General features: G+C 41.9%; 1 protein-coding gene across 1 annotated transcript in view; it reads left to right on the forward strand.

The window, feature by feature from the left end:
* The window catches only part of LOC114047003 (adhesion G-protein coupled receptor D2-like), a 43744-nt gene that overhangs the window by 6688 nt on the left and 12860 nt on the right, over positions 1–24196 (forward strand). The window contains exons 5-15 of the mRNA XM_027867646.1: positions 3673–3771; positions 4973–5058; positions 7137–7415; positions 9606–9717; positions 10941–11060; positions 12088–12217; positions 12979–13084; positions 15367–15422; positions 21392–21518; positions 22239–22342; positions 22952–23054. Coding sequence (XP_027723447.1) covers positions 3673–3771; positions 4973–5058; positions 7137–7415; positions 9606–9717; positions 10941–11060; positions 12088–12217; positions 12979–13084; positions 15367–15422; positions 21392–21518; positions 22239–22342; positions 22952–23054 — 1322 coding nt within the window. The remainder of the gene's footprint in view (positions 1–3672; positions 3772–4972; positions 5059–7136; positions 7416–9605; positions 9718–10940; positions 11061–12087; positions 12218–12978; positions 13085–15366; positions 15423–21391; positions 21519–22238; positions 22343–22951; positions 23055–24196) is intronic.

Genomic DNA, 24196 nt, shown 5'->3' on the forward strand with positions numbered 1-24196 from the left:
TGTGTGTGTGTGTGTGTGTGTGTGTGTGTGTGTGTGTGTGTGTGTGTATACATGCTCATATTCACGCTGGATCCTAACCCGATATGGACCTTAGGATTTAAGCAGGAAGGCAAGAAAGGTTCAGTGACAAAGGTGTGTCTCACCATTTTTCCATTATCCATGAAAGCTGACAGTCTCTGACACTCTAGAAAAATGGCACCTGTAATGTTAGTGTAAATTCCATAGCTGCCTATTCCCAATTTCCGGAATGACAGGCAGGGAGCCCTGGTCCACCTGTTTTATATCTCCCAGATTTCCTGGAAGGAAATCTCTCAGAGGCGGAGGAACGTGGGTACTTTGCAACTGTTCCAGAGTGCACATGCTCTGAGACAGCATTTCCTTTCCTTCAGTTTGGCTTTTTGCCTTTGCTGTCCCCTAAAATGCAGTTTTGTGGTTCAGTGGATAGGTCACTGGGCCTCGGAGTCAGGAAGACTAGAGTTCAAATCTAGCCTCAGACACTTAACCAACTGTGTGACTGTGGGCAAGTCACTTCATCACTCTCTGCCTCAGTTTCCTCAACTGAAAAGTGGGGATAATAATTTCCAGGGTTGTTGTGAGGATCAAATGAGATAATATTTGTAAAGTGCTTACCACAGTGCCTGGCATATAATGGACATTTAATAAATGTTTGGTTCCCTTGCCCCACACACATACACAAAAAAATAAAACAGTGAAAGGGGAAAGTTGGGGGAGTTCTACTTCCCAAAGTGCCATCACTTGGACCCTGGGGTAGATAATACTCTGAAGATAAAGAGCATAAAACAGTCAGTTACATTGTAATGCAGAATGAACCAATAGATGCATAGGAGATGAACAAGCCAAATCCTAATTGACGTCTAAAGAAGGAAAGACCATGTTCTCCAGTCCTGACAAGGTAGAAGACCTTTCTTTTTTTGGAAGAGGGGTTAGACTAATTCTACTTGGCCTCAGAGGAGAAGATTTTTTAATTCAATTTAACAAGCATTCAGTAATATTACAGTAGAGGATAACACCATCATCCTAGCCCCTCAAGCGCACAACCTAGGAGTCGTCCTGGTTTCCTCACTCTCTCACCTTCCATATCCAAGTTGTTGCCAAGGCCTATCGATTTTACCTTTGCAACTTCTCTTGAATACACTACCATCTCTCCTCTGACATTGCCACCAATCTAGTGAAGGCCTTCATTGCCTCATATCTGAATTATTGCAATAACCTACTGGTGAGTCTGCTTACAGTCTCTCCCCACTCTGATCCATCCTACATTCAGTCACTAAAGTGATTTTCCTAAAGCACAGGTCCAAGCACGTCACCCTTCCCCACTCAATAATCTCCAGTGACTCCCTGTTGCCTCCATGATCAAATTCAAAATCCTCCATTTGGCATTCAAAGCCCTTCATAATCTAGCCCCTTCTCCCCCTTTCCAGTCTTCTTACACTTTACTCTCTTACCATGTACTCTTCAATCCAGTGGCATTGGCCTCCTGGATATTCCACCATCAACTGTCTTTTGTCTCTTTTTGTATCCCCGTTGCTTAGCACAGTGCCTGGCACACAGCAAACCCTTAATAAATGTTTATTGACTGACTGACATTAGGTATTTGCCATGTGCTCCACACTCTGGAGAGTATTAGGAATATAAAAATAAAAATGAAACCATCCCTGTGCTCTGGGAGCCTACATTCTCCTGGGGATGATCCTAAGTTTCTCTGCATTTATTACCTTCTGGTCCCTTCTACCTAGTATGAAATCACTGATGTCTGCAGAGGAACTAGACCACAGGGCTTGCACACACTCAAGTGTCATATGTGAGGAACAGCAAAGTAGGTCAGTAGGGATAGACTGGAGATGACATGCAGGGGAATAATGGGTAAGAACACTCAAGCAGGAAGAGAATCGGTTATAAAGAGCTTTAATGCCAAATGATAGAGTGTAAAATTGATCCAGGAGATAATAGGGAGCCACTGGAGTTTGCTGAGCAGGTTATGGTTTGTGGAGTAGTATGGTTGTTGAATAGTGTGGTTAGACCTATGCTCTAGGGAAATCACAAAGTCTGCAGCTGAGTGGAAGATGGATTGAGCCAGGGAATCCAATTGGAAGTCAGTCCAGATAAGAGGTAATCAAGGCCTGCACTAGATTGGGAACTATGTGAATGGAGAGAAGAAGACATATGCAAGAGATATTGTGGAGGTGGAAAGAGCAAGGTTTGGCAACTGATTGGATCTGTGGGGTGAGCCAGAGTGAGGAGTTGAGGGTGAGACCAAGGCTGTGGACCTGAGTGACTGGGAAGATGGTGATGCCCTTGAAAGTAATAGAAAAGACGGAAAGAGGGGAAGGCTTGGGGAGAGAAGGAATGAATTCTGCTTTAGACATGTGTCGTTTTAGATACCTCTAAGACATCCAGTCTGAAATATCCAAATTAAGGGGATGTCCATCAACTGGTGAATGGCTGAACACGTTGTGGTATATGAATGGAATGGAATACTCTTGTGCTATAGGAAATGATGAGCAGGCAGACTTCAGAAAAACCTGGAAAGACTTGTATGGACTGATGCTGAGTGAAGTGAGCAGAGCCCGGAGAACTCTGTGCACAGTAACAGCCACATTGTGTGATGACTGACTTTGATAAACTTGGCTCTTCTCAGCAATGCAAGGATCTAAGACAACTCCAAAAGACTCACAATGGAGAATGCTATCTGGATCCAGAGAAAGAACTTAGGAGTCTGAATGCAGATGGAAGCATACTATTTGCTCTCCTTTTCTTTTGTTGTTTAGTTTTGTTTCTTCTCTCTTGTGGTTCCTCCCATTAGTTCTAATTCTTCTTTACAGCATGACTAATGTGAAAATATGTTTAATATGAATGTATAAGTAGAGCCTATATCAGATTGCACACCATCTTGGGGAGGGGGCAGGAGAGAGAGGGGAAGAAAAAATTTAAAACTCAAAATCTTATATAAATATCTAGCAAAGGAGACAGAGATAGAGTAGTCATGCAAGTAGGAGGCAAACAACGAGGTTTTCGTGAGAGGAAAGCCTCTCCCTCCCTCTATCTTTGTCTCTGTCTCTCTCCTTCTCTGTCCCTCCCTCTCTGTCTCTGTCTGTCTGTCTGTCTCTGTCTCTCTCTCTCTCACACACACACACACACACACACACACACACACGCACACATGCACACAGAAAGGAGGGTGTCTAGGAGGAGAAGGTAATGTCTGATTCTGCAGAGAGGTCAAGGATGAGTACTGAGACAAGACCATTAGAATTGGGAAATTTACAAATCATTGGTAATTTTGGAAAGGACAACTAAAAGGTCAGAAGCCGTAGTGAAGAGAGTTTAGAAGAGAATAAAAGTAAAGGAAGTGAAGAGCAGGTATAGATGGCTTTTTCAAGGAGTTTAGCTACAAAGAAAAGGAGAAAATATAAGGAGATGAGAAAGCAAGGCAGACTCTAGTAAGGATTCATGCTGTCTAACAATAGTAAGTTCTCTGTCACTGGAAGTGTTTAAGGAGAAGTAGATAACCACTTTCTGGCAATACTCCAGAAGGGATTCATACATTGGGTAAAGGGGTTAGGATAGCTATCTCTAAGCACCCTCCCAACACTTAGATTGCTATTTTTGCTAGAGGACTGAATTTCTCTTCCTGGTCTCCTCTGCCCACAGTGCCCATAGAAGAATGCCCAACTTTGGATGGTGGCAGTGGAACACTGGGTTCTGAGCAGTGCCTACAGCCCCTTCCTTTCCTCTGCCATTACAGGCCAGGTAAGCTTTGCTTGCCCTAATCAGCTTCCTGGTGGGTCTAGAATCAAACCCGTAATCACTGCCTGCAGTCTCATACAATCAGAACTACTAACTGAGAGAGGGACAATGAGATGGAGTGGGCTAGGCATAGGGTAGGTGACTTTAAAGCCCAGTTTCTAAATTCTTGGAGGCCCCAACTGCGCCCATGTCAGTGTCTTATACACAGAGGCTTTTCCATACAAGGTGTCAAGCAGATGTTTACAGCATTTTTATTCAAACCACTCTTTGGTTTTGCAAAATTGCAAATTTGGGTGAAATTTGTAGATGTTGTGGTGTGGTTAAAAAGAACATTGGTTCCAGAATCACAATTGGGCTCTAGACCCAGTTCTGTAACTAATTGATCATATATGTCTTCAGATTTAACCTCTCTGAGCCTCTCTCTCATAAAGGAAATTTATGAGATTTAGAGCTTGAAAGGGCTTTAAACAGTATTTCCTTCAAGCCTCTAAATTTATAGATGAGGAAACAGGTCCAGAGAAGTTAATTTAGTTGCCCAAGATGACACAGACAGTAAGGAGCAGAGTCAGGATTCAAACCCAGGGCCTTTGATTCCAAAACCAGTTGAGTGCTCTCACTACTCTGCTGCTTGGTTGTCTCCTGTCATAATCACATTGGCATGTTCAATTAGACTATCTCCATGGTCCCTTTCAGTTCAAATGTGCTGTGTTTTAACATTCTATACCCTAACATTCTGTGTTCTAATATCCCTTCCAGTGGTAACAATCTATGTTCTAAGGTCTCTTCCAGTTCTAACATTGTTCTAAGGCGTCATTCATCACTAACGTGTCTTCTGTTAAAATATTCCATGTTCTAAGATCCTGACCAGTTCTAGCATTCTACAATCTATGTTCTAACATCTGTTTTTAAAGAGCCCTTTCAGACCTAACATCATGTTCTATCTTCTAACATTCAAATGTTTTAAGGTCCCTTCAGCTGTAATATTTTATATTCTATTTGTCAGCTCTGAGATCTCTTCAAGCTCCAACATTCTGTGATTTGAATAGCCTATGTTCTAATGAACCATCTAGCTATGTCTCTCTGGAAAGAGGAGGGAGGGAAATAGGTCTCAGAACTGGCTTAGGGACAGTTTAAGCAAAAGACAATCTAGTTCCCCTCCTTGAACATGTCCAAGAAGCCATGTGCTACATTTGCTTGTTTTCAGAGGTATATTGGCGACTGAAAGAAGTCCAGAAAACAGCAGATGTGGAGTTTATCAGCCGGGTCAACACTCTGGCCAATACTACTGTGGTGAGCCAGGCAAAGCTTGGGGAACCCCAGGGACACCACTTAAGGTGTTGGGAATCATAAGACCACTCCAGGGGTGGGGCACCTGTTAGACTCTGCTATAATAAAACCTCACTAATTCAAATCCCACTAATCAGAATCTCGGCAATTGAGAATTGGCATAATTAGGTCAAGGAAACTAACAATATTGGCATTTCAGGGGTGACATTTAACTTCCCAAGGAATTCAGCAATGCATGCAAATAATGCTTCTTTTTCACAGCAAAAGATCTGTTTTCACTGGGAATGGCATTGCCTCCACCAGCAACCCTTCCTTTGGTAGACAATTAAAAAAATTATCACCCGTCAGCCAGTTTTCTGGTGATATGACCTTGGGCAAGTCATTTAACCTTCACAAGCTTTATTTTCTTCATCTGTTGCTGCACTGTGTTCCATTGACAGACACATGCTGGGCCTGCACAAAAAAACCTCTCCAACTTGGCAGGACCTGCCAAATTTTTCGTTCTGTTGCTATAGCATTTGAGAACCCAGAACTGACTCCACTGGGCAGCAAATGTGCTAATTACAAAAGGGCTCTTATCTGTTTATTACAATAGCGTTTGGCAGGGCCCCATAGTTCCCATTCCTATGTGAACTGGAGAGCTATGAAAGTGTATTTTTTTAAAAAATTCATAACAATTGTTCCCACTTCCTCCTGCTTTTCAGCTTAAAAATAATTTTCTTCACAATAACGCTATGAGGAAGATGGCCCAAGAATTGTATCTATTCTCTTCCTTTACTATGTGGCTCAGGCACCATCTTCTGCATGAAACCTTTCCTGGTCTTCCCAACTGCTAGCGTCCTCCTTTCCAAACTACCTTGGACTTAACCAGTTTGTGTGTGCCTAATTGTATTTATTAACTTTATATCAATGCTGAATAAATTTTTATATGTCTTTGTTTATATATCCTGCTTTAACAAAACCTCACTAATTGAGACCCCACTAATTAGGATCGCAGTAACTAAAAATTGTCATAATTCAGACTAGGGCTATATTTTTACATGTCCTTATTTTCTTATCCATTAGAATATAAACTACTTCTTATGAGTCGAGATTGTTTGATTCTTTACATTTAGTATCCACCGTGCCTGATACATAGTAGGTGCTTAATAAATACCTGTTGATTGATTGGTTTACAGATTAAGTAATTGAAGGTCAGGGAGTTAAAATGATTTACTGAAAATGTCCCACCACTAATGAGAGGTAGAACCACAATTCACACTCAGGTGTCCTGCCTCCAAGTCCAGGTTTCTTTGTGCTAAATCTCCCAAAGTTAGACTGAAGGCTGCCAGGCCCTAATTGAGTGCAAATACAGACATACATACACTGAGCATGAAGGGAGAGGAAACTTTTCTTTCTTTAAAAAAAAATTTTTTTAAATATATTTTTTATTTCATTAAGTATTTCCCGATTATATTTTTTAAAGTTTTTAACATTTATCTTTTAAAAATTTGAGTTCCAAATTCTGTCCCTCTCACTCCTTAAAAAGAGAAGCAATATATCAATTATATCTGTGAAATCATGCAAAACATATTGTCATATTAGCCACGTTGTAAAAGAACACACACACACACACACACACACACACACACACACACGAAAAATAAAGGAAGTGAAAAAGTCTGTTTCAATCTGCACTCAGAGTTCATCAGTTCTCTCTCTGCAGGTGCATAATATTTTTCATCATGGGTCCTCTGGAATTGTCCTACTTGCCACTGTAAATTAAAAACAAAAAACCTCATATGGGAAAACATTAGAAGCTTCACCCCCCCCAAAAAAATAGAAATAAGGATATCTTCATATCCCATTATTATTTGGCATCCTTCTAAAATTATATTATCATCTCTACATAGCAATAACAAAAAAAAAAAAACAGTGGATCATTGTTTTGATCAGAGTAACTAAGAGATTCCCCCCACCCCCACCCCCACCCAGTTTAGCCAATGGGAAATGCCTTATTCTCTGACTCTTCAAAGTAGTCCTATGCCCTGATCTGCAGAGAAGAAAGAGGGCAAAGGGAGATTTGGCTTCACTTCTCACAGCTTTCCAGAAATGACTTTCGAGAAGACCCTGGCTCCCTGAGTGTGCTTGAGGCTACCAGCTTCTTGGGGATCCTGGAACAGGCCCTCGCAGCAGAGGAAACCCCTCTGCAGCCAGCTGACCTGCTTGCTGTGCTGAGCTTCCTGAAGAGGGTCCTTGTGGTCGAGGTCAGAGGTCAAGACCCCTCTGGGCAGCAGGAACATCTCAGCCAGAACTTCTTGGCAGTGGCTGGCCTGCTCTTGGAGAAGCAAACTGAAGCCCAGTGGCTGGAGATTAAAGAGGTAAACCTCATGCATGTCTTGTGGGGGAGGGGTCCAACTCCCTTATTGCCCTTATATAGGCCACAGGAACCTCTAAGAAGGTCTTGGGCTACTGCAGAACAGCATCGAGCCTCAGTTTCCACATTTGTTAAAACGATGACAATCCCTACCTGCAGGGTTTTAAGGAAAGTTATTTGTAAAATGCAAAGTACAGTAGAGAGAGATTTGTTATTAGTGCCCTATCTCACAGAACCAGATGTTTCAAGATTCAAGAGGAAGTACAGGAAAGTGTTTTGTAAATAGTAAAGCACCATGCAGATGTAAGGCATTATATATGATATATAAACTCTAATATCTTGGTCTCAGCAGAGCATACTATTCATATCAAATCATAGTCATAAAATCTTGTAGCTGGAAGAAATCCTAGAACACAGAAATGGGGGAGGGGATCTCTAATGCAATTGAACCTGTTACTTGCCAGGCACTGTACCCCACGATGAGAATAGAAAGATGAAAATTACATGGCTATTGTCCTCAAGGAACTCACAGTCTAACAAGCAGGATAAGATGAGTACATTTAACTTGTTAATCATGTGACATTTTGAAGTATTACAGAAAGAGCATGGTATTTAGGAAGGTCAGGGTTCAAATCCTAGTTTTGATATAGTCACCTGTGTGACCATGGGCAAGTCCCTTCTCTTTTGCCTAGAGGCAGCTAGGTGGTACAGTGAATAGAGCTCTAGGTCTAGAGTCAGAAAGATCTGAGTTCAAATCCAGCCTTAGACACTCATTAACTGTACAACCCTGGGCAAGTCAACATCTCTAGATCTCAGTTTCCTCAACTATAAAATGGAAATAATAATAACGCCAACCTCTCAGGATTGTTGTGAGGATCCAATGAGATAATATTTGTAAAGAACTTACAGCACAAATGCCAGTACAGTGCCTGGAACGTAGATCGTGCTTGGTAAGTACATATTCCTTCCCTCCCTCCCTGGGCCTTAGGTTCCTTATCAGTAAAATGAGGAGGTTGGACTAGATCAGGGGTGGGGCCACAGGTTCCCCATCCCTGGACTAGATGGTCTTTAAGATCTTTTTTGATTCTAGGATTCTTTGTTCTGTGTTCTAAAGTTCTCTGTTCTAAAGTGTGTTCTAACCCTAACTTTCTACCTTCTAGCACTTTGCGTCATCAGGCCCTTTCCAGCCCTCATGGTCGACGTTTACCTCTTTCAGCTCTAACATTGCGTATGTGTTCTAGCATTCCATGCTTTGAGATCCCTTCTACCTTCATTCTTTGTCCTAATGTTCTGTGGTCTAGGGTCCCTTCCTGACCTTACAATTATATGCCATTATTTATTATTCTTATATTATTAATAATATTAACATATTGTTTATTATATATTTATTGTTGTATTATATTATAATAATGTATATAATATATAATGTCAATATATTAAAGAGCATCATAATATTATTATTAATATTCTATTCTAAGTACGCATTCTCCAAGTCTATGAAATATATGCATTCCACACCATGGGATCACATTTGCTCATATGACTTAGAACTGTTCACTAGAACAAATCTCATGTTTCCTATTGTTCCAACTAGACTATAAACTACTTGAATATGGGAATTGTGTCTTACTTTATAGCTTTCAAAGTACTCAATAGAAGGCTGGGTGCCATAGTAAGCTTCCTAAAGCACCATATCTCAGTATCTACTGCTTCATTGGAAACTAAGTGGAGCACTGGCTAAAACCCTGAAGGTGGAGTCACAGCCCGAGTTCAAATCTGTCTTGGGACACTGGGCAAGTGGAACTCTGGATAAGATACTCAACCCTGTCTGTCTCAGTTTCCTCATCTGTAAAATGGGGATAATAATAGCACTTCCCTCCCAGGGTTGCTATGAGGGATAAAATGAGATAATATTTGTAAAGTGTTTTGCCAACTTTAAAGCGCGGTATAAATGCTAGCTATTATTATTGTTGTTGTTGCACTAACTACACCATGGATCCCTTCTGTTAGCATGGATCACTGAGAACTGTCTTAAAGTGTCAGAATACAGTGAGTTGCACTGGTCAGTATCAATTATAGAGCAGTCCTTTGCTGCTTTCGCAGGGTTTGTCTGAGATTGAAGGAAAGGGATACAGCTATAGAGGAAAAAAGGGGGATTCTCAGCTCAGGCTACAACCATGGGCTCTGTCCTCAGATCATCCGAAGTCCCATGGTCCTGGTGGAGAGTGTGAACTGCATTGCCGCCAGCCTGAGTCTGCTCCTCACGGCCGAGAGATCCAACATCTCTATCCAGAAGGGCCCCATTGGTGAGTGGACACCATGGTGTCCTGATGCAGGTTCTCCAACTATGTGATCTTGAGAAATGTCCTTCCTCCCTGGGTTTTACTTAATTTCCTCCTCTATAAAATGGGAATGATCATGTTTGCACTCACGTAATCTCAGAGTTGAAGGGGAAAGATTCCTTTCTAGAATAATTGTAATTCTAGCATGTGGTCATCCAGCCTTCATTTGAAAACCTTCAGTGATAGAGAACTCATTACCTCTCAAGATACCCCATCCTACTTTTAGATACCCTCAAATTGCTAAGAAGGTCTTCCTTGTATCAAGCCGAAATCTACCTCCCTCTAATTGCTCATTGTTCCTAATGCTACCCTATCTTCTAAGCTTATTTTATAGTTCTTCTCTTCCATCATCTTATGATCTAGCTAAACTAGCCCTTTTATTGTCCCTCACACATGATACCTCATTTCCCATCTCCATGCCTTTGCATGTGCTATTTGCAATGCCCGAGATGACTTTTCCCTCTTGCCTCCACTTCTTAGAAATCCCTAGTTCCCTTCAAAGCTCCACTCAGGTATGACCTTCTACATGGGTCCTTTCCTGATCCCCCAGCTGCTAGTACCTCCTCCCAAAAAAGTCCTTGGATTTATCATGAATAAATTTTATAAATGCATGGCTTGTTTCTCCCTTGTAGAATGTAAGCTCCTTGAGGGCAGGAAATATTTTGTTGTTGTCTTCATGTTCCCAGTGCCTGGTATGCACATTTTTAGAACTTAATAAATGCTTATGGATCAGTTAAATTACCAACCAGGAAAGACTTGGTGAACAGGCCCAGTGATAGACTACGTGCCTACTGTTTGAGGATCAAACCAGAGACAGGAGGTTCATTACCAGAATACTGACTCCAGCAATTAATGAAGACTGATCTACTAAGGCACCCCGTGATATCATTGGTCCTCTTTGAAAATGAAGGCTGAACAACAACTACAAGGAGGAGAGCTGTGATCTGCCTCATAGCCCACATCGATGAAGTCATGGGTCCTTGATATATTGAATCTTATAATACTTATACTGCCAAATTCACTTGTTGTGAGCCCAAGTCCAGAGAGGAGGATGGGCATAAGGGAGGGTATGTAGAGGGATGGACCCTGGGCCAGTGCGTTGAGGATCTCCAGTTCAGGGGAGAGCACCTAACCCTAAAAACATGAAGTTCCAGCTCTTCAGGCTTGGGGCCCTGCTCTTTCTCCAGGCATTGAAGCTCGGAGCCTGAACCTGAGAAACTCGACCAGTAGCGACTTACTGGAGATTCCAGGAGGGCCAGAGTATATCCAAGTGCCCTTTGAGGAAGTGAGAAGACTTCAAGGAAGAGGTGAGCTCTGGGAGATGAGACTGGTACACTCTATCTGGGAGATAAGAGTCTGATAGACTCTAGATTCTCCTCCACCTGAGGCTTCAGTTTCTCTTCTAAAATTTATGAGGGAAGAGAGCTCAAAGAAATTCTCCCACCCTTCAGATGCTTTCAGGCAGAGGTGTCAAACATGTGGCAGCAGGCTACTACAACACTCCCAAGTGTAGCCCAAACCAGATTATAATATAATTGGGAAATGTTTAATGAGACAAAAATGCGGTAGAACATAGATAATGTCAACATGAACAAAGATAATATTAATATAACATATGTTATGTACTTAATATATAATTCTTTTAACATAAATATATAAAAGTTAATATTTATTAATATAATGTGTTATTTTATTATATAATAAAATATATGGCAAATATAAATATTAAACTAGTATTAATAATATATAATTAACATAACATAATTATGTTATGTAATATTAATATAACATTATAATATATAATTACTACAATATGATATATAATGTTGTATATTTAATATATAATTAATATAACATAATGACATTCCTTTTTTTGAAACAATCTGCAGCCTGTAGGGATCCTTATGTACAATCTAGTGGCCCCATTTGTAGTTGAATTTGATACTACTGCTTTAAGGGGACAGATGGTAGTCCTTAGTGGGAGGAGAGGGGATGGACTCTTCAGGATATGAGATTGAGGCTCAGAGAGCCAAGGGCCCAGTCCTCAAGGAGCTCCACTTTGAGGGAAGTGACAGAGTCCCTGCCTCTGAGTCCCCTGGTCTGAGAGGAACAACATGTCTTCTGCTCTCAGGCAACCCCCTAACATGACAGGGATGACACGGCCCCTTGCCCTCTGGGAACACCCAGCCAGAGTTGGGAGACTAGACAATTACAAAGAAAAATATCGACTGGCCTAAGCGACGTGGGGCAAAGAATGAATGAGGCTGTGGGACTGAGTGGGTCAGTCATCTGAAGAGGATGTGCCTAAACAGAGAAAGTTTCCCATCTGCCCAGGTCTCTCCAAAGTCACTGTGATCAACACCTGGTTTGCCTACAGTGCCCTCCAGCACTCCTTGGGGTGGGAAGGGCAGGAAGGTGGCAAGGTCCTCAGCCAAGATGTCTCCATATCTGACAAAAGACAAAAGTGAGTGGGGGTTTTCCTCCTTCTAGGTGGCAACTTCTAGGGACCAAAGGATCCTGATCATTGTGGATGCCTTTTTTCCCCCCAGAAAAGTATTGATTGATGGAAGGGAGGGAAGATGTAATGGTGGGGAAGGAAAATAGAATCACAAAATATAGATTTAGCTCAAATGCCACCACCTATGAAAGGCCTCTACTAACTGCCCTAGCTGCTAGTGCCTCTACCCTATTAAAATGACTGTATATTGATTTTAAATATATTCATATATGCTTCTCTGGTCACACATCTCCCTCTATAGAATGTAAGTCTTGAGAGAGGGATTTTTTCATTTTTGTCTTTATATCTCTAAGGCCTGATGCAGTGCCTGGAACACAGTAAGCACTTAATAAATATTTGCTTGGCTACTTACATATAGGAAGGCCTTTAAGACGTAGAATGTTGGAGCTGAAAGCAATCTTAGTGCCTAGAATGTTAGAACACAGACCATAGAAAGTTAGAACTAGAAGGGACCTTAGAACATAAAATGTTAGAGCTGGAAGGGGCCTTAGAATATTTAATACAATAGTTTAAAAAGGCCTTTAGAATTATCTTCATTTATTAAACAGGGAAGAGACCATAGAGGTCATGTATGTCAGAGTTGAGAGAGGTGATGGATCTTATAGACACATAGATAATAAATATAAGGGCTAGAACTAGAAAATATATGCTCTTCACTCTCAGACAAGGCTCTTTCCATTCTGACACATTCCCCAATTTGTTTCTAGGTACCTAAGCACCCAAGTGGGGTCAGCTATCATCTCATCCACAGTTCTGGTCCACCTCCAGGAGGTCAGCACAGCTGTGCATTACCATCTTCTATACCAGACCCAGGTAAGGTGGGGTGGGTGGCATCCACAGTGACAGATCTGTTGAAGACCTAGACCACAGTCAGCCTCAGAAAGAAATATGTTCCCCTTCCTCCCCTGCTCATCCCACTAGCAAAATCGTTGAGACGCAGAGACAAACTCTTGGACAGAAGCAGAGAAATGCTTATTTATCTGCTTTTACAGATATATAGCAAGAAACATAGAACTATTGAATAAATATTACAAATAATAGTGTAGGGGTTAGAAAGGCAGCCTTGGTTTCAGGAAGACCTAGATTCAGGTCCTTTCTCTAACAAATGGTCTCCAAGCTCCACATGGACCATCTTATGAACATCACCATACCAATGCAGAGTACCTGCTCTTCAGCTCACAGCCTTGGCTAATTACCTGGGGGCATTTGAAGGTTAAGTGATTTGCTATACTCAGAAGAGAGCAAAGAAAAAGGAAAATAACCCACAGAAACAAAAATATTTATAGCAGCTCTTTTTGTGGTGGTAAAGCATTGGAAACTAAAGGGATACCCATCAGCTGTGGAATGGCTGAATAAGTTATGGTATATGAATGTGATGGAATACTATTGTACTTTAACTCATGTTGAGGGGATGGTTTCAGGAAAAAAACTGGGAAGATTTGTATGAACTGATGCAAAGTGAAGTGAGCAGAACCGGGAGAACAATTTATATGGTAGCAGCAATATTGTGAATGAAATCAACTTTGAAAGACTTAGTAACTCTAATCAACACAATGATCATCCACAATTCCAAAGGAATCATGATGAAACATGCTATCCACCTCCAGATAGAGAAGTGATGGACTCAGGGTGTAGACTGAAGCATATTTTCTTCTCTTTCTTTGTTTTCCTTTCCCCCCCACCTTTTTATGGGGTGGGGGAAACATGGCTAATGTGGGAATTTGTTTTGCATGACTATACATATTTGTAATGGGTTTTGTTTTTCTTGCCTTCTCAAAGGGTTGGGGAAGAAAAGGGGAGGGAGATACTTCAGAATTTAAAATAAAATTGAGTCACACATGCCATATTCTGATACTAGCTATGTGACTGTGGGAAAGTCAGTCTTAGGTTCCTGAGGTCCCTATAACAATTTGTACACTACCTGTCTCACTGGGTTGTTGTGCTTTTTAAATCTTCAAGAACTCCATCAAAATTTGAGTGACTTTTAGAGAAACAGCATGGTGCAGTGCTTAAGAGCCTGGACCTAGAGTCAGAAGACTTGAGTTCAAGTTAATGACCCTGTTGTTAGATCACAGGATCATATCTTTAAGGTTGAAGGGATCTCAGAGATTCTCTAGTCTAACCCTCTTATTTCATAGATGAGGAAACTGAGATCCAGAGAGGTTCAATAACTTACCTAATGTCATATAGATAATTAGTAGGAGAGCCAGGATTTGAACCCAGCTCCTCTGACTCCACATCCAGCATTCTTTCTACTATATCATTTGCAATCTCATGCAAGTCATTTAAGCACTCTGTGCCTCAGTTTCCTTATCTGTAAAATGAGGATAATAATACTAGTATTACCTACCTCACAGGTATTTTGAGGAAAGCCCTCTGTAAAGTTCAAAGAGCTAAAGAAATGACAATTATTATTTTTAGTCAGAATTTTACTTGAAATTCCAACTGTTCTTCCTTCTTAAACACTAAAAGCCATGTTTCTGGGTCCCTGGCCCTTTTCTCCATCCCTGGGCATCCATTGCTCTTGACCCTGCTCCTTTGTTCTATAAATGGAGAGAGCTGTCACTAGGACTTCCAGTGGCCCCCTTTTCCCTCTAAGGATCCCATGCAGATTTCTCTGTCATTTAAAGCCTCTTCACCATGGGGCTCCAGCCTACCTTTCCAGGCTTCTTACACATTGCTAACCTTCCCTCACTCTCCATTTCAATCATATTGGCTTTCTTGCTGTTCCTCCCGTGTGAGAGTATACCTCCCATTTCCATGCCTCACACAGGCTATCTTCACCTCTGCCCTTTCAGAAGCCTTCAATGACTTCAAAATTCAGCACCAGTGTCACCTTCTATATCCAGTCTTCCCAAATCCCTCAAGCTCCTAGTGCCTCACCCCAGAAATTAACTTGTATTTGGTTCGTATTTTTACATGTAGTTATATATCTACATGCTGTGTACTCCTATAGACTACAAGCTATCTGAGGGCAGGGTCTGTGTATCATCAGCACCCAGCACAGTGATAGTGCTTAACAAATGCTTGGGCTTGGATTGGGACGGAAGTGAGCTCTCTCTACCTTTCTTTTCTTGCCTTTTCTTCCTCTGCAGGGCTTTTCAGATAAACTCGTGGAGCCTGTCTGTGCCTTCTGGAATTTCAGCAGCAGGTGAGGTAGCCCTTGATTCAAGAGAAAGTAGCCATGCTAGCTATAGTCTGCTCCAGGCCAGGATTTCCTGGGGAGGCTGAGAGGGGGCAAGTGAAAACTTGGGGGAAGGAGGGAAAGGTGGAAGGAAGGGGACCAGCAGTCCCACTAGATCTGCAGCCCAAGGCCCTGGCTGTGAATTCTGGTCCTTCTTTTTAACACTGGTGTGACCTTGGGCACAATTACTTAATCTTTTAGCATCTCAGTTTCCTCATCTGTTAAAAAGAGGAAGCTGGGATAGATTAGAGGTTCTTCATCTTTTTTTGTGTGTCATAGATGCCTACGGATTCCTTCTCAGAATAAGGTTTTTAAATACAGAAAAATAAAATACATAGGATCACATCAGTTATCAAAATATTAGAAGTTCCAAATTCACAGGCTTCAGATTAAGAGCCCCTAGATTAGATGATGTTAAAAAGAATTGTCTAAGGGCCCATGGATAGTAAGTAGCAGCAGCTGCTTTAGAACTCAGCTCCTCCAACTCCAAATCCAGCATTCTGTCTACTGTACCATGGGCAACCTGGGGCAAGTCACTGAAACACTCTGAGCTTCAGTTTCTTCATTTGTAAAATGGGTACAAAAATACTAGCAGTAGCTAAGTTGTTGTGAGGAAAGTACTCCATACTGAAGAAATGGGAGTTGATATTTTTAGTCAGAATTTATTTGAACTGTCTTCATTCATTGTCTCACTCACTTATTAGAATGTGAGCTCCTTGAAAGCAAAGGCAGTCTTTTCTATTTGTGTCCCCAGAGCTTAGCCCAGTGTTTTACCCAGAGTAAGTGCTCAAATGCTTTTTCATTCATTCATTCATTCATTCATCCATCCATCCATCCATTCCTTTATCTGTTTATTCATTTATCTATCCATTTATTCATTCATCCATTCATTCATCCATCTGTCCATTTATTCATTCATCTATTCATCATCCATTTATTCATTTATTCATCATTTCATCCATCCATTAATCCATCCATCCATCCATCCATCCATTCATTCATTCATCCATTAATTCATTCATGATGTCTGCTGTCCCTTAATTCTGTTCTGTGAAGTTTGGATTTGATCAAAGGACTGCACTTGAGGACCTAGAGGGCTAGATATGGCCTCGGGGCCACAGGCTCCCTACCCCTGCTCTAAATTCTTTGATTTGTGTTCAAGGTGAGGCTTGCTTGACAAGGAAACACTATACCTGATGGGCCTTGGGGGTGAGAGGAGAGTAAGAAGATTCCTAAGCACACTAGGATCCCTGAATGTGTGATTGGACCCTTCCTTTTGTCTTTTGATTTTCTCCTCTCTTTATCCAGACCTGGGACAGTTGACTTTCAATAGTGCTCAGTGTCGCAAAAAAACCAACCAAAATAAAAAGAAACCAACAACCTGAATTTAACTTAGAGTGAAGAGTTGTGACTCCTCCACTAACTAATTCTGTGACCTGGGCGGGGCGAGGTGGGAGGCGGGTCATTCCCGTTCAGTGAGCCTTGCTTTTTCCATTTGCAGGATGAAAGTAATGGTTCCTGCCCCACCTACCTCACAGGGTGGTTTTGAGGTTCACTGGGCAGCATGGTATAGGGAAAGGAATGTTTTCCAATCCCACTTCTCACATGTACTAGTTGTGTGACTGTGGGTAAGCCCCTTAATCTCTCTTAATTTTGGTCATGGATGACCTCTGAGGGTCCCTACCAAGATTCAGTGATTCTCTGCAGAATTGAAAGTGTTACAGCTAAAAATCATGTTATTAGCAATGCTACAGTGACCCCCTCTGGCCAACGACAAAAGGAGATACTGCTAATGGAGTTTGAATACTGCCAACTTCACAGAATCACAGATTTAAGTCTAACAAATATCGAAACAAGAATTCCCTTTACAGCCTTAAAAAAATAAAAATATAAGTCATCTAGCCTGTGCCTGAAAACCTTAAGCCGCTACATTCTAAAAGCAGGGCAGCCCCTACTTGTTGTTATATTTGTTTATGTACATTTATAATTACATTATATATTAAATTCTTATAGTATATGTTAAATATATATATTTATTCTTAAATCAAGTCAAGAGTTAGTTCACTGTAACATCCACCAGCCTATTCTAGTTATGCCCTCTGGAGCCAATCAGAATGAGCTTAGTTGCTCTCCCATAGGATAACCCTTCACGTAACATACCTAAAGTCTTCTCTTCCTCCAGGATTAATCATCACTGGTTTCTTAAACCAGAGTCTAGGATGTGGCATCATTTCCAGCAGGGGAGTGCTGGATAAATGCTTAACAGCCGGCTTGACATACTTTTAGGTTTCATCTGCATTATTCACATTTTCTCCATTACTTTCTTAAATCTAGACAATCAACAAACAACAAAGCCCTGATTTGTAGCATTTGCTAATGTCCAAGGTGTAAATGCTCACACTGAAAATATAACAAGAGCTAGCTCCCACACAACCCTGGCTCTCTGGTCCCCTCTCCATCATGGTCACTATCGGCTGGCTGTACTAGATTGTCAGTGTCTCTCCCGAAGTGGGGGGGGCCCAGAAATGAATGTGATATTCCCAATGTGGTAACCAGCATGGAGACAAGGGAACTGTCACCACCCAAGTGCTGAACATGAAATTCCTCTTGATGAAGCCTAAGGTCCCATTAGCTCTCTTGGCTGCCACGTCACTCCGATGACACCCACTGACACCCACACAGAGCTTGCTAGATTCCAAAGCCCCCAGAACTTGTTCATACTAACTCTTGTCTGGTCCTACCTTCACCTCTCCATACTTACTCAGTTTTGTTTTGGAACTCCAATATAGAACCTGACATTTATCATTCCTCAATTCCATCTTGTTGCATTTGACCGATCATTCTCACCTTCCATCACTATGAATTTTATCCAGATCGACAAGTAGCCAGCAAAGTCCTGCAAACTCACGGTATGAGCCTTGGACGCCTAGAGGCCCCAACCTTTGTGAAAGCTGGGCAATACTTCTACCCCCTCCACTCTTTTAAAAACCTAGGCCTTCCTTTACTCCATACATACTGTTGGGTTTTCATATTTATATGTTTCCCTGGCTTTCTCGGTTTTTTGTTTGTTTTTTCTTTTAAAGAATTCCCACTGATTTCCAAGGCATGATTCCTTCCTCTTGCCTGAGGGGAAAGGAAAGCCCCTCCATATAATTGAAGGGTGTGGGGAGTTTCCTGGAGTGATGGAGTGAGTAATAACTTCAAACTAGAGAGAGAGAGAGTATCTATACCTATATACCTCTATATTATCTATATATATATATTTATATACATCTGCACACATATGTATGTATATAGATATTTGAAGGCATAGCCGGACATGTAAATATACACACATAAATACAATGGAGGGAAGGCCCTATTATTCAGCACTAATAATGAGGATCCTTGAAGTGATACTGCTGCTAATAATGATGATGATGATGATGATGATTTAATATTACGGCTACCTAGAGATCCTCAGAACTACCCTGACAAGGAGGGAGGGCCAGACTTTTTTTATGCACAGTTTTATAGATAAAAAAACTGAGGTTCACAGAGGTTGTGATTAACTTTAGTGATAAAAACCTCCTGCCCTGCCCCCTAACTATAATAGAAGACGCAGAATTAAAGAATATCCTAGTTGAATCACTCAAGTTGGTGCCCAGTGATTCCCCCTAAATCAGAAGTTCTTAACCTGCTATCCATGAGCTTGCTCTTTTAAAACTGGATAAACACTGTTTACATATAAGAAGCAGCTAAGTGGCCCAGTGGTTAGAATGCTGGGCCTGGAGTCAGGAAGATTCCTTTTCCTGAGTTCAAATCTGGCCTTAGACACTTACTAGCTGTGTGACTCTGGGCAAGTCACTTAACCCTGTTTGCCTCAGTTCCTCATCTGTAAAATGAGCTGGACTCACAGAGTCTGACACAACTGAAAAACAACAATTTATGTATAATTGGTTTCCTTTGCAATCCTGTGTATTATCTTATGCTTTTAAAAACATTATTCTGAGAAGGAAGAAAGCAAAGAAGGAAACAAACCTTTGTTAAGTGCCTACTATGTTCCAGGCACTGTGCTAAGTTCTTTATGAATTATATTATCTCATTTGATCCTTACAATAAACCAGGGAGATATGTGCTATTAGTATCCTCATTTTACAGAGGAGGAAACTCAGGCAGACAGAAGTTACCCAGGGTCACACAGCTAGTAAGTATCTGAGGCCAAATTTGAACTGACTCCAGACCTAGCATTTTATCCATTGCACCTCCTAGCTGCCTCTAGGTCCATAGGGTCCATAGACTTCACCAGACTCTCAGAGGTATCTAACACTCAAAAAACTTTAAGAATCTCTTCTCTAAATGATCCAGGGTCCCTGATAGGAGGGGGCTCTATCAGCTAAGTACAAAATCTCCAAACCCCATAAAAAGCTATAGTAAAAGTGATAATTAACCATGGGTAAAATTCTGCATTTATTTGGTGCTTTTCTTTATTAATGTCTGGGCTTACAGGGGTTGGAGTCAGAAAGGACCTCTGCTCTCTAGATGAGGAAACTGAGGCCCAGAGAGAATAAGGGAATTTTTGTTGTTCAGTCATTTTTCAGTTGTGTCCAACTCTTTGTGACCCCATGTAGAATTTTCTTGGCAGAGATACTCGGTGGTTTGCCATTTCCTTCTCTAGCTCATTTTACATATGGGGAACTGAGGCAAACCAGGTTGAGGGACTTGCCCAGGGTCACACAGCTAGCATGTGTCTTAGGCCGGATTTGAACTCAGGAAGATGAGTCTTCCTGCTTCTGGGCCTGGTACCACCTAGCTGCTCCTATTAAGGGAATTGCTCAATGTCAATTAGGTAGTGAATGGCAAGAGCAGGATTTGAACCTCAGTCCTCTGACTCCTGACCCAGCATCCATCTCCCTTACTATGCTTCCATTCCTCAAGCCTGAGTCAGGTCCCAAGGATAATGGGGAGCAGAGCCAGGATTCAAACTCCAGGTCTTCAGAGTCCAAATCTAGTGTTATTTCCATGACCCCACAGCTGTCTGGCATTGCTCTAGTGCCTGAATATGTGCTGGGGGTGTTTTTAGAAGTTTTGTTAATGGTTTTTTGCTTTTCACATCATGTTTTCTTTTTCAATTAAATTGTTTTCAATTAACAAGCATTTCTATTCTCTCCTTCTCTCCTCATCACCCCATCCTCACAAGAAAGACAAAATGGAAAACAAAGCCTTTTAACGTGTGCACTATTACTCCCCTACCCCAAATCCTCACTTTAACAAAGAAAAGGTTGAGGAAAACCAAATGGATGTAACGATCATATCTGGGAATGTAGGCAGCATTCTGCACTTATAGGATGTTACATTTAGAGTCGGCATGGGGAAGGAAAGAAGGGAGGGAACGAGGGAGGAAGGAAAGGAAACAAATATTTATTAAGCACCTACTATGTGCCAGGCTCTATGCTAAGCACTTAACAAATGTTACCTTATTTGATCCTCATAACAGCTCTGGAGGAATTGTGCTGCCAGGTGCTATATTATCCCAATTTTGCAAATGAAGAACCTGACTCATACAGAAGTTAAATGACTTGCCCAGGATCATATAGCTAATAAATGTCTGAGGCAGGATTTGAACTGAGGTCTTTCTGACTTCAAACCCAGCACTGTGTCCATTGCACCCCCTGCTCTCCCTCAGGAGAGAAATGGTCTCCACACATCTGAGTTGATCCTTATAACATCACTACAGGATAAGTAGAATAGGTATTATCATCCCCATTTTATAGATTAAAGAGCTGAGAGGAAAAATAATCATATCTAAGGTCAGATATCAAATTGGTGGTGAGATTCCAAACCAGCCTGGTGGCAGAGGCCTTGTCTCAATTTCTCTGGGTAGCAAGGAGAAATGGGTGCAGGACAGTGTGATTTCACTCTAATGAAAGGACCTCTTTGTTTTCTTCCTATCCTAGCCCTGAGGCTGGAGGCTCCTGGTCCTTGGAAGGATGTTCAGTGATTGCTCAGCACCAAGAATCTATCTCCTGTTTCTGCAATCACAGCACCAATTTTGCCATCCTCTTACAGGTGTATGATGTTCAGGTGAGTCAGGAATAGGAAGAGTCGAATGGGAAATAGTGTTTAGTGATAGAGTTAAGGGGTTCCATCAGTCCTGGAAATAATGAGGTGACACAGTGGATCGAGGGTTGGATTTGAAGTCAAGGACACCTGAATTCAAATTCTGCCTCAGACATTTATTTGCTAGCTATGTGACCCTGGGCAAGTCACTTCCTCAGTCTGGGCTTCAGTTTCCTCATCTCTAAGTTAGGAGAATAGGAGAATAATAACACATATCTCCCAGGGTTGTTGTGAGAATCTAATTAGATAATATGCAAAGCACTTTGCTAACCTTAAAGTGCTATGGAAATGCTCACTGCTATTATTATTATTATCATTAATAGTAATCCAGTTACAGTCATCAGAATCCTGACTGGGCGAAGATTAGGGGGTGAAGGGGCTGAGAGGGAGAGGCTTGAGAGAGACAGCGGTGGGGAAAAGGTATAAAGGAGGGCAGCATTAGAGTTGGAAGAGACATGAGAATGTAGATTGTCAGAGCTGGCAATGTCCTCAGAACACACAATGTCAGGGCTCAATATTGTCTAGTCCAACCTCCCTGCTTTAAAGATGAGGAAACTGAGGCTCGGAATGGAAAAGTGGCTTGCCCCCAGTAGTCATCCTGACATAGGCAGAAAGAAAGGGCGGAAGAAGGCTCCACTACCCCCGATCTCCATGTGATTTTGCCCTGTTCATTTCTCCAAACAGAGGAGCTCTGAGGAGGAATCTGTGTTGAAGACACTCTCTTTCATTGGCTGTGGTGTGTCCTTTTGTGCCCTCATCACCACTCTCGTCCTTTTCCTGGCTGTTGGGTAAGGAGTCCTGGGACACCTGATGAACCCTGCACGTGCTCTGCCCCAGACTTCGCAGCACCTCAGAAGTGCCCCAGGGCTCGTGCGATTCCATCCTCAAATGTAGTCAGGGAAGGAGATGCCCAATGCTCCTCCAACATTGGCCCTACTGCCTATCTGTCCTTACTGATCAGAGCTCTAACCTCTAGTCCAGCGAGAGGTGGGGAGAGCACATGGGAACTTTCCACTAGGATAAGGTTTGGGGAGAGAAGTTGGCATTTCAGCTTATTCTCCTTCCTTCTCTTCTTTCCTTTGGCACCCTTCTCCCTCTTTTCCACTTTCCCCTCTACGTCTTCCTCATTTCCTCTCTCTTTGTCCCACTTTCCTTCTCTCTCTTCTGCCTTTGCCATCTCATCTTCCTCTACTCCTTTATTTTCTTCATCTTCATCTCTCCTCCTCCCTCTTCCACTCACCCTACTTTCTCACCTTTTCCTCCTACTCATCTCTTTATCATCTTTGTCTCCCTTTCTTCATCATCTCTTCCCTTTTTGCCTCTTCATGTCCTCCTCTCCTCCCTTCTCACATTCGTCCCTCCTTCCCCTCCCCTTTTCCTCTGTCTGTCTCTCCCAGGCTCCCCCAGTCTGAGAGGACCACCGTTCACAAGAACCTTATCCTTGCTCTAGCAGCTGCTGAAGCACTTCTCATGTTCAGCGAGTGGGCAAAAGCCAAGAAGGTGGGCAGTCCTAGCCCTGGAGATGTGTGGATGAGTCAGAAGGTGGAACTTGGGTCCTGCCTAGACAGAGAAGGAGCTGGGTCTACAATATCACAACCTCTCTTTCTCACCTCTCCATCCTTGTTACCTCCCTAAGAGAGAAGAAACAGAATGAGTATTCCCATCCTATAGATAGAAATTCAGAAGGCCAGAACAGTTTTGTATTTTATAATTGCTCTACAATCCACTCAAAACCAAGGGTCATGAAGCCCCACTTCTGTGTTTTCTCTTGCTGGGCTAATCAGAGTGTAAACATTAGTTCAGAGCAAAGACATTTAATCAGACAGCATAACAAAATAAATGATGAAGATTTCCCCATACACGTAGCGGTACACTGTCCCATGAGGCCGATACCTGCATAGCACAAACAATAGGGTACATCCAAAGAAATTGCATGGAGGAGCACATGTACTCCCAGGCAACTGGAGCAGCTAGGTGGTACAGTGGATCGAGTGCTGGGTCTCAAATTAGGAAGACCTGAGTTCAAATCTGCCTTCAGACACTTACTGGCTATATGATCAAGTCACTTAAAATCTCTGCCTCACTTTCCTCAACTATAAATTTGGTAATAATAGCACCTACCTTGACAGAGTTGTTGGGAGGATCAAATGAGATAGTATTTGTAAAAAAGTGCTTAGTACTGTGACTGGCACATAATAAGTGCTATATTTTTTGTTGTTCAGTTCCAACTCTTTGTGACCCCCATGGACCATAGCACGCCAGGTCCTTCTGTCCTCTGCTGTCTCTTGAAGTCTGTCCAAGTTCATGTTCATTGTTTCCATGATACTGTCTACCCATCTCATCCTCTGCTATCCCCTTTTCCTTTGGCCTTCAGTCTTTCCCAACATCAAGGTCTTTTCCAGTGAGTCCCATCTTCTCATTGTGTGGCTAAAGTAGTTCAGCTTCAGCTTCATTTTTTGACCTTCTAGTGAATAGCTTGAATTAATTTCTTTAATTATTGACTGATTTTGATCTTCTTGCTGTCCAACGGAATCTCAAACATCTTGTCTAGCACCACAATTTGAAAGCATCTTTTCTATGGCGCCCAGCTTTCCTTGTTATCCAACTCTCACAGCCATACGTTGCTATTATATACATATTAG

This window comes from Vombatus ursinus, unplaced genomic scaffold, assembly GCF_900497805.2.
Source record: "Vombatus ursinus unplaced genomic scaffold, bare-nosed wombat genome assembly UNPS02014786.1, whole genome shotgun sequence".
NCBI classification, from domain to species: domain Eukaryota; kingdom Metazoa; phylum Chordata; class Mammalia; order Diprotodontia; family Vombatidae; genus Vombatus; species Vombatus ursinus.